The 11,958-nt window shown below is 56.3% G+C and overlaps 1 protein-coding gene across 1 annotated transcript; it reads left to right on the top strand.

Moving 5' to 3' along the window:
* Window positions 1-1,307: 1,307 nt before the first annotated feature.
* Window positions 1,308-11,309, top strand: LOC309401041 (actin-like protein 6B). The gene is made up of 14 exons (XM_081969978.1): window positions 1,308-1,488; window positions 2,244-2,320; window positions 2,454-2,619; window positions 3,185-3,285; window positions 3,375-3,472; window positions 3,692-3,786; window positions 4,511-4,617; window positions 5,052-5,141; window positions 5,382-5,443; window positions 7,297-7,411; window positions 8,848-8,928; window positions 9,681-9,776; window positions 10,985-11,071; window positions 11,213-11,309. The coding sequence occupies exons 1-14, from the start codon at window positions 1,464-1,466 to the stop codon at window positions 11,291-11,293; spliced, it is 1,281 nt and encodes a 426-aa protein (XP_081826104.1). The 5' UTR covers window positions 1,308-1,463; the 3' UTR covers window positions 11,294-11,309.
* Window positions 11,310-11,958: the final 649 nt, after the last annotated feature.

Here is an 11,958-nt window from a genome sequence, read left to right on the forward strand (position 1 = left end):
CCTGAGGGGTCATTTATCTTCCATCCATGCAATGAGGAGCGTAAGGAGGGTGGCAGAGGCTGGGTGCCTAATAATACAGAATAGAATAGAATAGAACAGAACAGAATAGGGCAGATAATAACATATAGAATAGAATAAATAATAAAATATAGAATTAGAATGGAGTAGACAATATAGAATAGAATAGAGAGGAATAGGAATGGAATGGAACAAATAATAAAATATAGAATTAGGATAGAACAGAAAATATAATACAGAATAGAATAACTTTATTGTCACTTTGAATGCACACCAATCAGCATACATTAAATGAAATAACTTTGCATACAGCTATGAAAGGATCAGCCAGGGACCTGGAAATCCAGGGGAAGCCTTCTGCCTCAATCTTGCACTCCAGCCCCAAATTCTGTCTCCTCCCCCCCCCAGGGTGGGTTAGTCCCGCCCTTAGTGGAAAATTGAGAGGGGAGAGGGGAAGGAAGGAAAGGAGGAGGGAGGGAGAAAGGAAGGAAAGAGAAAGGAAGAGAGGATGGAAGGAAGGAAAGAGGAGGAAGGATGGAAGGAAGGGGGAGGAAGGAAGGAAGGAAAGAGATGGCAGGAGGGGGAAGGAGGAGAGAGGGAGAAAGGAAAGGAAAGAAGGAGAAAGGAAGGAAGGAAAGAGGAAGAAGAAAGGAGGGAAGGAAAATATAAAAGGAGGGAGAAAAGGCTGTGGGAAGGGAGGGAGTTTCTAAGGGGGGGGAGGAAAGGGCTCGTCCGTGGACGGCACCTCCCACCTGATGGGTTCCAAAACCCGACTGAATTCTCCACCCCGGTCGGGAAGACGCGTCCTCCTCGGGGAATGCGGGGAGGCCGATTGGGCGGGCAGCGCTCGCTCTGCACGAGCTCAGAGGCACAGCTGCCTTTCCTCCTCTCTCCCTCCGCCTCCCCCCCCCGCACTCACACCCGGGTCCTTGCAGCCTGGGCAGAAATAAAGACCCCTCCCCTGAATTAAGCAGCCTCTTTCAACCAGGCACTCCCTTGGGTGGGGGGGGTTGCAGCCGGGCCAACGGGGGGGGGGGGAGAGACTAAATAGAATTTCCAGGCATTCGTTCCAATTAGCGATCAATGAAGGCGATCCCTGGAATCCCCGCCGACTTCTAAAAGGGGAAGGGTCCGCTTCTCCCCCCTCCCTGCGGGTTACCTGCCGCCTCCCCCCCCCCCGCCGCCTCGTCCCCTTTAAGGGCCCATCGCTCCTTTCTCTTCATTGTCTCCAACGGCGGCCAATCAGTGACCCTCTTGGGGAGGGGTGGGCATCCCTGATTGGCCGAGACGCAGACCCTCCCCTCTCCCTTCGCAGCCCCCTGCCCAGGCTGCTGTCCGCCGGCCCAGGTGCTGAACTCTCCCGCCCTTTGGCAGCCCAGCCCCGGCAGCGCCGGCATCCCGCCCAGGCCCACCGCGACGCCCACGGGCACCGCACGCGGGTCGGGATGAGCGGAGGGGTCTACGGAGGAGGTAGGGCTGTCCCTCGCCCCGCTCTCGCCCCCCTGCCCTGCTCCGGGGCACCGGAAGGCGGGCGACCGGGCGCTGGGAATTCTAGCAGCCGCACTGGACCGCCTTGAGCTGGGAGCTGGGTTTGAATCCTGGTCCTGAGCGAAGCCCCTTTGCCAGAGAGGCCGAGCGAGGGAGGAGGATCGGAGGTCCTCCCCCTTCACTGCTGCGTGCGGCTTGGCTCACTTGCTTAAGCGGCCTATGGGCAGGAATGTGCTCGGCTTCCCTCCTGCCGTGGGCGACGGGCCTACGAGGAGGCATCCGCGGTCCCTCTTCAGGGGAGCAGGATGGGCGACTCGGATGCCCCGGAGGGGTCCATCCCCGCGACCCTCTCTTCTCCCTGTCAGTCGCCCCCTCCTCCCAATTTCATAGCCACCTTCCCGGACAGCCAGGGACAAAAGAAGCCAACTTTGCAGGCTGCCAAATGGAAATGAAAGAGCCGGAAGGGGCCCTCGAGGCCATCCAGTCCCCCCCGCCCCCCGCCCCTGTGCAGTCCAGAGATCCAGACTGTCGCCTGCTGATCTCATATCCTTAAATCTGGGCCTCTCTGTTGGAGGCACTTGGGTGAATTAAGCCCCTGGATGAGTTGGAAGTGTTAAAATGCGAATTAAAACGCCTCCTCTAGGCTGTAAGCGAACAAATTGGGGTGGGGGGGCTGCATCCCTCTCCCCTCCGCTCTCCCTCCCTCCTCACGCGTGTCGCTGGTGCCTTCCTTGCAGACGAGGTGGGAGCACTGGTCTTCGACATCGGCTCCTTCTCTGTCCGGGCCGGCTATGCTGGGGAAGACTGTCCAAAGGTAGGAGGGGGACACCCCCCTTCTCCTCCAGCCCCCCCCCGATGGGGGGAGTTTTCCTTGGCAGGGGCCCTCTTTGCAGAGCCCCTCCCCAATCCTGCACTCCCCTGCCCCACGGCGCCTGCTCTGCTTGCAGGCGGATTTCCCCACCACGGTGGGCCTGCTGTCCCACGATGAGTCGGCCATGGAGCTGGACGGCGACAAGGAGACCAAATCGGGCAAGGCCTACTACATCGACACCAACTCCCTCCATGTCCCACGGGAGAACACGGAGATTGCCTCGCCCCTCAAGAACGGGATGAGTACGAGGGCGGGCCGGGGAACGGGGGAGGCCGAGGGCCTGGGGGGCTCCAAGGGGGAATGGTGGCCCTTGCCCACTGTGCTGGGACCCCTAAACCCCCGGGTCCTTCAGTCCACGGGCTCACGGTGCACCTGGAAAGGGGGAGAGAGAGAGAATGAGAAAGAAAAAGAGAGAGAGAAAGAGAGAAGGATAAAGAGAGAAAGAGAGGGAGGGAAAGAGAGAGAGAGAGAGGCCGAGGCCCAGGGGGGCTCCAGAGGGGAACTGTGGTCCTTGCCTGCTGTGCTGAGACCCCTAAATCCCTCCTTTCCTTGAGTCCACTGGTACATCTGGAAGGAGAGAAAGAGAGAGAAAGAGAAATGTATACACAGAGAGAGAGATACTGAGAGAGGGGGAGGGGAAGAGGGAGGGAGAGGGAAAGAGGGAGGGAGAGAGAGAGAGAGAGAGGCTCCCTGCTTGGGGATTTGAGCAGACCATCCCAAGCGGGGCCTGGAGAGGGGTCCCGGCGTGGGGAGCAGCCAGGGGGGTCCCGTTCTCCTTTATCAGCCCCATTTCTCCTCTCCCCTAAGTCGAAGACTGGGGCTGCTTCCAAGCCATCCTGGACCACACCTACAACAAGCACATCAAATCAGAGGCCAACCTCCACCCTGTCCTCATGTCGGAGGCCCCGGTAGGTATCTGGGGTGACTCCCCCCTCCCCCCTCCTCCTTGGGGGGGTGGGCCCCTGCACCCTTCTGACCCTCTGCCCCCTCCCTCCAGTGGAACACGCGGGCCAAGCGGGAGAAGCTGACGGAGTTGATGTTTGAGCATTATGCCATCCCAGCTTTCTTCCTCTGCAAGACGGCCGTCCTCACGGCGTATCCTCTCGGGGCCAGAAATGGGACCCCCACCCCACCCCGGCCCCTGCCTGGTTGCCCCCAGGCTTTGCCTTCCTCGGGCCTGTTGCTCCAGTTAAGGCTCTCGCCACCTGGGAGCCTCAAAGGAGAAGATTGGGGAGGGGTGTGTGGCTTCCCCTCCCCCCCTCCCCCCCATCACAGGCCCCCCGTCTTGCCAAAGCCTTGACGCCGCTTCACCAGCTTTGCCAACGGGCGCAGCACCGGCCTGGTCCTCGACAGTGGGGCGACCCACACCACGGCCATCCCCGTGCACGATGGCTACATCCTGCAGCAAGGTGGGGGGGGTGTCGCTGTCTTCGGAAGGGGGGGGGAGCTTCTGGTCTCTGTTATTGTGAAGGCCCAGTGCCACGTTCTGGGGGCCGTGCCAGGATGCCAGGGAGCTCTGGCACAAAGAAAGAAATCGCCCATTCAGGGAGTCCCCAGGTGTGCTTGGCCTCCGAGCCCTTGGCAGGTTCAGGGGGAAGTGGGGTGGGTTTGGGGGGGGGCTCCAAATAATTTGGGGGGAGTTCTGCAGGGCAGAAGAAGATGCTGCCAATATAGGGGACAGTGGGGGCAGCTCTTCCTTCCTTCCCTCCTCTCCTGTCCTTTCTTCCTTTCCTCCCCCCTTTCTCCTTCTTTTCTATCTTCTTTCTTTCTCCTTCCCTCCCTCCCTCATTCAATTTCTTCCCTCCTTCTTTCCTTCCTTCCTCCCCCCTTCTTTTTTATCTTGCTTCGTCCTCCTTCCTCCCCTCCCCCCTCCCTCCTTTTTTATTTTCCTTCTTTCTCCTTCCCTCTTTCCCTTCCCTCCTTTCTTCCTTTCCTCCCTCCCTTCCTTTCTCCCTCCCTTCCTTTCTCGCTCCCTTCCCTCCTCTCCTCTCCCTCCCTCCTTTTTTCCCTCCCTTCAATCTTTCTCCCCCACCCCTTCCCTCCTTCCCTGCCCCCTTCCTCTCCTCTTCCTCCCTCGCTCCCCTCTCCCCCTCTTCCTTTTCTCCCTCCTTTTCTCCCCCTCCCCGATTGCAGGGATTGTCAAATCCCCCCTGGCTGGCGACTTCATCTCCATGCAGTGCCGTGAACTGTTCCAAGAGATGAATATCGAAATTGTCCCCCCCTACATGATCGCAGCCAAGGTAGGGCTCCCCCTTCTCTCCTCGCGCCCCAGTATGCAGCGATGGATCCCTGGCGGGGGGGAGGGGGCAACCGGGCGCTGGGCATTCGGTCCACTCTGCTGCTAGGAAGAAGTGCAAGGAATGGGGTGGGGGGGAGTGTCATTCAGACCTGGAAGCCCCCCACCCAGTGCCTGTCCTGAGCTCGAAGCTTTCAAGAAGAGAGCGGAAGTCCAGCCTGCTGTTTTGCTCCCATCTCCCAGAGCGGAGAGATCACAGAGGAAGGGATTGCAAGAGAGTAAATAGGCCACAATGGGTGATACCTATCAAAAGGAACGCATTCGTCCCAGGGAATTCTGGGTGTTGGAGTCCACAAGCCCCTCCTCCTACAGACAGCTGGGTCCAGAGAGGGTTGCAAGGGAAGGGGCTCCCACAATCTGCCTGTCTTTCTCCCCCAGGAAGCTGTGCGTGAAGGAGCCCCCCCCAACTGGAAGAAGAAGGAGAAGCTTCCCCAAGTCAGCAAGTCCTGGCACGGCTACATGTGCAACGTGAGCCCTTGGGGGAGGGAAGGGGGGAGGGGCCCCTGGGCTGCCAAAGGTGCCCAGGACGGTTGGGGCAACATGGGGCACACAGGTCAAGGAACGGGGCGGTCGGTGGGCTGATAGGTTGAGGTCAAGGCTTGTTCCTGGGTGGGAAGGCGGGGGAGGGTGTGTATTGGGGAGGGGGCTTCTGTGCAGGCCCTGGATGTGCTGACCCCCACCCACCCACCCTCTCTGTCCCTCCCGCAGGAGGTGATACAAGATTTCCAGGCATCTGTCCTGCAAGTTTCAGACTCTCCCTATGACGAGCAGTGAGTACCGGGGAGGAGGAATGGGGCGAGGGCAGGGGTGGGTTCCCGCTGGCATTGCTACTGGTTCGGTGCCCGAAAAAGTTTGCGCTCTGTGCATGTGCATATTTGCACATAAAAAGGTCTGCACATATTGGGCACAACATTAAAAATGGGGAATAAAATACTTTTTTTTCAATGAAGATTGTGCAGAACAGGAAATCAAGATGGCAGCCCCGAGGACAGAACCGGTTCGGGCGCATGTCCAGCCGAGTTACTACCTACTTGGCCAAACTGGTCCGAAGCGGTAGGAACCCACCTCTGGTTGGGGGCTACGTCTGGGGTTTCCCGTGGCCCAATCTTTGCCCAGCCTGCTGGCTGCCCTCCCGATGGGTTGGGACCACATCTCCCAGAATCCCCCTCTTTCGGGCAAGGTGCTGGGAATTCTGGGAGCAGGGTGAAAAAAGCCAAGAATCTATTTCCTGCTTTGAGAGTTCAAGGCTGGTTGCTCCCTAAGGGTTGTCTCCAGAAAAAAAAACAGCCCTGTAAGGTAGGCTGGACCTGAGTCACAAATAGCCCCTGTTCTCTCTGGCCTCAGATCCACACCACGTTTTCCCACTCATCCCGCCTGGAGTGGGCTGTAGGGGAAATACTCCCTGCCAAGGAAGGTTTAAATCTACGTGTCCCCGGATGACGTTAGATGAATTCATTGGTAGCCTCAGCAAGGCCATGCAGTCAGTTTCACAGCTACTCCGATGGTTGGTTGAGCAGGGACAAAAACAGCCAGAGAAATGATTGAAGTCTGAGAAATGGGCTACTCAATAGGAGGGTTGATTTATGACCAGCTTACGAGGCTCTTTGCAGCACAAGGAAACAGCAATTCAGGACTTAGTAGCCAGCCAGCCAGCCACACTCTAAGTAACAACCCAAAGCTACACAAAACAGGAACCATAAAAATTCAACGGGTGGAGCAGCCCAGGTCGCACGTTCTGAAGAGAGAGAGAGAGAGAGAGAGAGAGAGAGAGAGAGAGGGAGAGAGAGAGAGAGAGAAAGTCACTGGCGATGGGCTCCAGCAGGAGGTCTGAAAGCTTGAAAGAAGAAACTTTTGGTTCCGGCGACCAACTCAAATTAAGGAGAGAAAAAAAACTTTTCCAAAAGTTGAATTTCAAAAGAAGCTTTTCCCAGCTGACATTTTAAAAAATCCCAACTCCCTCCCCATGACCGGAATGGCAGGACGCCCCTCCTCTGGGGGCCGGAGGAGACCAGATCCAGAAGACAGAATGCAAGGCGACAAATCAAAAGAGACGAGGGCCCAGAAAGACACCAAGGGTTGCATCCTTGGTGGGAGAAATGAAACTGGTTTACGAAATGGAAAAGAGGATCTGATCTCATCAAGGAGAGAAGCAGCCTGGAATTAAGGAGAAACTTCCTAACGATGAGAACAATTAACCAGTGGGACTGCTTGCCACCTGAAGGTGTGGGCCCTCCATCACTGCAGGTTTTTAGGAAGAGATTGCACAGCCACTTGCGTGAAATGGCACAGGGTCTCCTGCTTGAGCAGGGGGATGGACTAGAAGACCTCCAAGGTCCCTTCTGATCTGTTCTGATTGATTGATTGATTGTAGGTTGTGGGAAAGGAAAAGGAATTAGGTGGGGCCTGGATCCAGGGAGATGCCAGAGAGATCTGGCAGGGACAAAGCTGTCCCAGGCATCACCCTGGTAGTCCAGAGGCTGGGAAGCATTGTTTATGGGAGGGGTCTGTGTCCCCCATGTGGGAAGGAGGAAGGTTGGAGGGAAGACTGCCCTGTCCTGGCACGGTGAGTCCAGCCAGACCTGGCACTTTCTCTGTTTCCAAACCCCGCCCTTCTTCGGAGCAGGGTGGCTGCCCAGATGCCCACCGTCCACTACGAAATGCCCAATGGCTACAACACAGACTATGGGGCTGAGCGCCTGAGGATCCCCGAGGGGCTTTTTGACCCCTCCAATGTGAAGGTGAGTAGGGCAGCAGAGGAAGGGCAGAGAGGGGCCCTGGCATTGCATTTCCCCGGGAATCTGGGCGGGCGGGATGGGCAAGCAGGTTTGGGGCAGGCAGAAGTCACGGTGCTGGCCTGCTAGAGTAAGGGTCTCCGACCTCGGCCATTTTAAGACTTGAGGGCTAGTGGGAGAAGGTCCAAACACCCCTCAAACACCCCCCCCCAAATTGCTCTATGCCAGGGGTCTCCGAACTTGGCAATGACTCGTGGACTTCAACTCCCAGAATTCCTCAGCCAGGAATTCCTGTTGTTTTTCTCCCATGTCCTACAACTGGGAGATCGCAGAGGAAGGGATTACAAGAGAGTAAATAGGCCTATCAAAAGGAATGCATTCGTCCCGGTGAATTCTGGGGGTTCAAGTCCACAAGTCTTTTTTTTTTAATATAAAATTTGATTTCTTCCTTTCATATATGTTCCCAAATATACATTCTTGTAAATACTCTTGACGTTCATCTATTAGCTATTAACGTTTATCCCAATCTCCTTATGAATATAGAAAACACAGTTGGGGGTTAACTGTATGGCCCCTCCGTATCTCCATCTTATTTTGCAACGACTCTACTTCCGTCTTGCCAACCTCCCTTCTCCTTTCCTCCTCTCCTTCCTCTTTTCTTCTTCCCTTCCCCTCCCCTTCCCCAACTCCTCCTCTCTTCTCCTCCTTCTTGCCCCCTCTCCTCCTCTTCCTTCCCCTCCCTTGCGTCCTCTGCTCTCCCCTTTCTTCCTTTCCCTCCTCTTCCTCCCTCCTTTCCATTGTTTTGTCCACAAGTCTTAAAAGTGGCCGAGGTTGGAGCCCCCTGTGCCAGGGGAGGGACCGGGCTCTCTCTCAAAAGAGGGGCAAGCCCAGCCCCCTGCCCATCTTGCGCAACAGGCAGGCGTGGCCAGCCAAGTGGGGGATCTGAAGGGCTGGTGTGTCATCTTTTAAGCACAGGCAGGGTGGACACAGGGCGGCGGCTGGACTTCCTCCCGTCCCCTGTTCCCTGTCCACGGCTGGCCGTGCTTTGCTCCTGGCGAAAAGGTTGGGCGCTCCTTGTGATGGGTTATTCTGGGGGTGCAGCACCCCCAAACCACGACCTTTGGGGGGACAGGGTTGAACAGGGGGGGGTGTTTACATTCATATTGGTGCTTCCTGTCTGCTTGCACCCTCCCCGCCCCCGTGCCTGCTCAAATGTGTCCATAGGTTCTCTCGCTTAGATGCACCCCTGAGCGGGCACCGGACACCCCCCCCCAACCTCCTCCACTTTCTTCTTCCCCCCACACACGCACCCCAGTTTATGTCCCTATTATACCCGCAGCATTGCAACCAGGGAAGGTTGGTGTGTGAGGCTTGGTGTTATTTTGCTTTGTCCCCCTGAAGTCTGGCAGTCACAGCCCCTCCCCTCCCCCTCTATTTCTCAGGGTCTCTCTGGAAACACCATGCTGGGCGTTGGCCATGTGGTCACCACGAGCATCGGGATGTGTGACATCGACATACGGCCGGTGAGTCGCCCCCCCCTCCCCACCCAAAGCCCCCCCTGGACTCTTCTCTCGGCTGGAAGGCTGAATTCCCCAAGGCCCCGCCCTTTGAGGAGAAGCAGGGGCTCCTCACCCCCTCCTCACAAAAGCCCAAAGGGCAAGCGGGAAAGCCCCCTCCCCCACTAGGTTTTCACACTTAGGTAAGGGCTTCTACGTAGCTCAGATTCTCATTAAGCTTCATTTACTGGCATCTGGGTTTATTAATGCATTGTAAGCTGCCCAGAGTGGATAGCGCAATGAGAAATAGAGAAATAAATAAGTAAAAAGAAAGGAGAGAAGGAAGGAAGGTGGGAGGGAGGAAAAGAGGAATGGAGGAAGGAAGGAAAGAAAAGAGGAAGGAAAGAAAGAAAGAAAGAAAGAAAGAAAGAAAGAAAGAAGAAAGAAAAGAGGAATGAAGGAAGGAAGGAAAGAAGGGCATGGAAGGAAGGAAGGAAAGGAAAGGAAAAAGAATAGAGGAAGGAAGGAAAGGAAAGGAAAAAGAATAGAGGAAGGAAGGAAAGGAAAGGAAAAAGGAATGGAGGAAGGAAGGAAAGAAGGGCATGGAAGGAAGGAAAGGAAAGGAAAGAGGAATGGAGGAAGGAAGGATCGATCCACAGGGATCTTGGAGCGTTGGGAAGATCGAGTGGGAAAACACCGCCATCTCTCAAAGGCAGCCTTGTGGGCCGAGTGGAGAAAGAGGCTCCTTCCCCCTTGACTCCCCCTCCCCATTTCTGCAGGGTCTCTACGGCAGTGTCATCGTCACGGGTGGGAACACCCTCCTGCAGGGCTTCACCGATCGCCTCAACCGGGAGCTCTCCCAGAAGACCCCGCCGGTGAGAGCCCCCACCCCCAGGCGAGGAGTGAAAGGGGGCCACGAGGGCAGGTGGCCGAGGGGCTTTGGGGGTCCCCGCTTGGCCCATCGGCACAAGGCCAGCGGGGCTGCCGGAGGAGGGGGGAACAGTCACCCCACCCCCCACCCACCCCCCATGGGTCTCCCAACCCCGAGGGGCAGCTGAGAGGGTCTTGCCCGTGTGGCGTGGATAAAAGTACTGCTGGAGATAGGAGGGCCATTGCAGGGCACCCCGAAAACAAAAATGACTTTGGAAATTCAGGAGTCGCTAAATCTCCTCCTCCTTGGGTATCAATGAATCAATCAACCAATCAACCAATCAATCAGAATAGAGCTGGAAGGGACCGTGGAGGTCTTCTAGTCCAGCTCAAGCAGGAGACCCCAGACAGTTTCAGACAGATGGCTGCCCGGTCTCTTCTTAAAAACCTCCCGTGTTAGAGCACTCAAAATTTCTGGTGGCAAGTAGTTCCACTGGTCAATTGTCCTCACTATAAGGAAGTTTCTCCTTCGTTCCAGATTGCTTTTATCCTTAGCTAGTTTCCATCCATTGCTTCTTGTCCTACCTTCCATCCATCCATCCATCCATCCATCCATCCATCCAAATAAAGCTGGAGGAGATCCTAGAGGTCATCTAGTCCAGCCTCTGCCCAAGCAGGAGACTCTACCCCATTCCAGACAAATGGTTGTCCAGTCTCTTCTTAAAAGCCTCCAGTGTTGGAGCACCCACAGCTTCTGGTGGCAAGCAGTTCCACGGATTAATTGTCCTCCTGTCAGGAAGTTTCTCCTTCGTTCCAGGTTGCTTCCCTCCTTGATGAGTTTCCACCCGTTGCTTCTTCTCTTCCTGCCTTCAGGGGCTTTGGAGAAGAGCTTGACCCCCCCCCCTCTTCTTTGGGGCAGCCCATCAGATACTGGAAGGCTGCTGTCGTGTCGTCCCCCGCCCCGGTTCTTCTTTGCTCTAGGCCGGCCCAAATCCTGCAGCCGTTCTTCATCAAATAAAATCTCTGCACTGGAAAAGTTTGCCATCCGGCTGCTGATTTTTGGCTGCTCCGAGAAGGGATTTTCTCCTTTCGAAAGTCAATTAAAAGGGGAAAATAGGCCCTTCCCTGGGGAGTCAGGACTTGGCAATGAGAATGAACTTGGATTCAGAGCCCCCTCCCCGACCTGTGACCCCCTTTTTTGCCCCTGCTGCAGAGTATGCGCTTGAAGCTGATTGCAAGCAACAGCACCATGGAACGGAGGTTCAGCCCGTGGATCGGGGGCTCCATCCTGGCCTCTCTAGTGAGTGGGGAGGGAGGGGGGATCGAGGGAGGGCTTGGTTGCAAGGGGTGGGGTCTGCAGTTGTCTGTGGGGCTGAGGGGTGGGTGGGTGGGAAGGAGGGGGCTGGGGAGGGGGCCTCTCACCGTCTATTTCCTTCTCCAGGGCACCTTCCAACAGATGTGGATCTCCAAGCAGGAGTATGAAGAGGGGGGAAAACAGTGTGTAGAGAGGAAATGCCCCTGAATCGCTGCGCCCCCCCCCCTCCCACCTCTGACCCCCCCTCCCACCCTCTCGGGGGCGCCTGCAGCCCTTCTTGGCCCGGGTGGCAAAATCCGCTCCCCACTGCACTCCTGGCTCTGCCCTCCCTCCCCCCCTCCCCACCCCCCCTCCCCTCCCACCATGGCCCCTCTTGTGCCCAAGAGCCCCCTCCTCTGAAATTATGGGGGGAGGGAAACACAGGGGAGGCCGCCTCGTCCGTTCGTGCTCCAACCTTCCTTCGTCCATTTCACCAGGTGCCCGGATGGCACCCCAGAATTCCTGAATGGGGGGGAGGGGGGGGTCTGAGTTCTTTTAAAAAAAAGTTTTGTTTGGGAAGGCCTGACAAAATAAAGAAATAAATGTGGAAGTTTTTTTTTTAAAAAAAAGAAGAAGAAATGAGCTTTCTTTCTTCAGGGTGGGATTGTAGAAGCGGTTTGGCCCATGCCCTGTCTCCCTTCTTGCACCCGAGTGCCAAACTCTGCTCACCAAGGGGGCCAGTGCACCCCACTTGCCTGCATCTCTTTGGGGTGCAGGTGGATTTAATTTGGGGGCCAATAGCGCCATCGTGGGGCATCTTGAGTTCATCATCCAGCAGTGTCTTTCTCGGTGTTCAGGCTTGATTGCGGTCCGCAAAGAGCTTCCCCGCCCTC

The sequence above is a fragment of the Natrix helvetica genome, assembly GCF_964273705.1.
Source record: "Natrix helvetica genome assembly, chromosome: Z".
Lineage (NCBI taxonomy): Eukaryota > Metazoa > Chordata > Lepidosauria > Squamata > Natricidae > Natrix > Natrix helvetica.

Bases quoted from the DNA above. Each gene is read 5' to 3' on its own strand.
- LOC309401041 (XM_081969978.1), top strand. From the start codon at position 1,464: ATGAGCGGAGGGGTCTACGGAGGAG. The intron at 5,444-7,296 runs GTGAGTACCGGG...TCTTCGGAGCAG, and splicing joins GACTCTCCCTATGACGAGCA to GGTGGCTGCCCAGATGCCCA. The intron at 7,412-8,847 runs GTGAGTAGGGCA...TCTATTTCTCAG, and splicing joins TTGACCCCTCCAATGTGAAG to GGTCTCTCTGGAAACACCAT.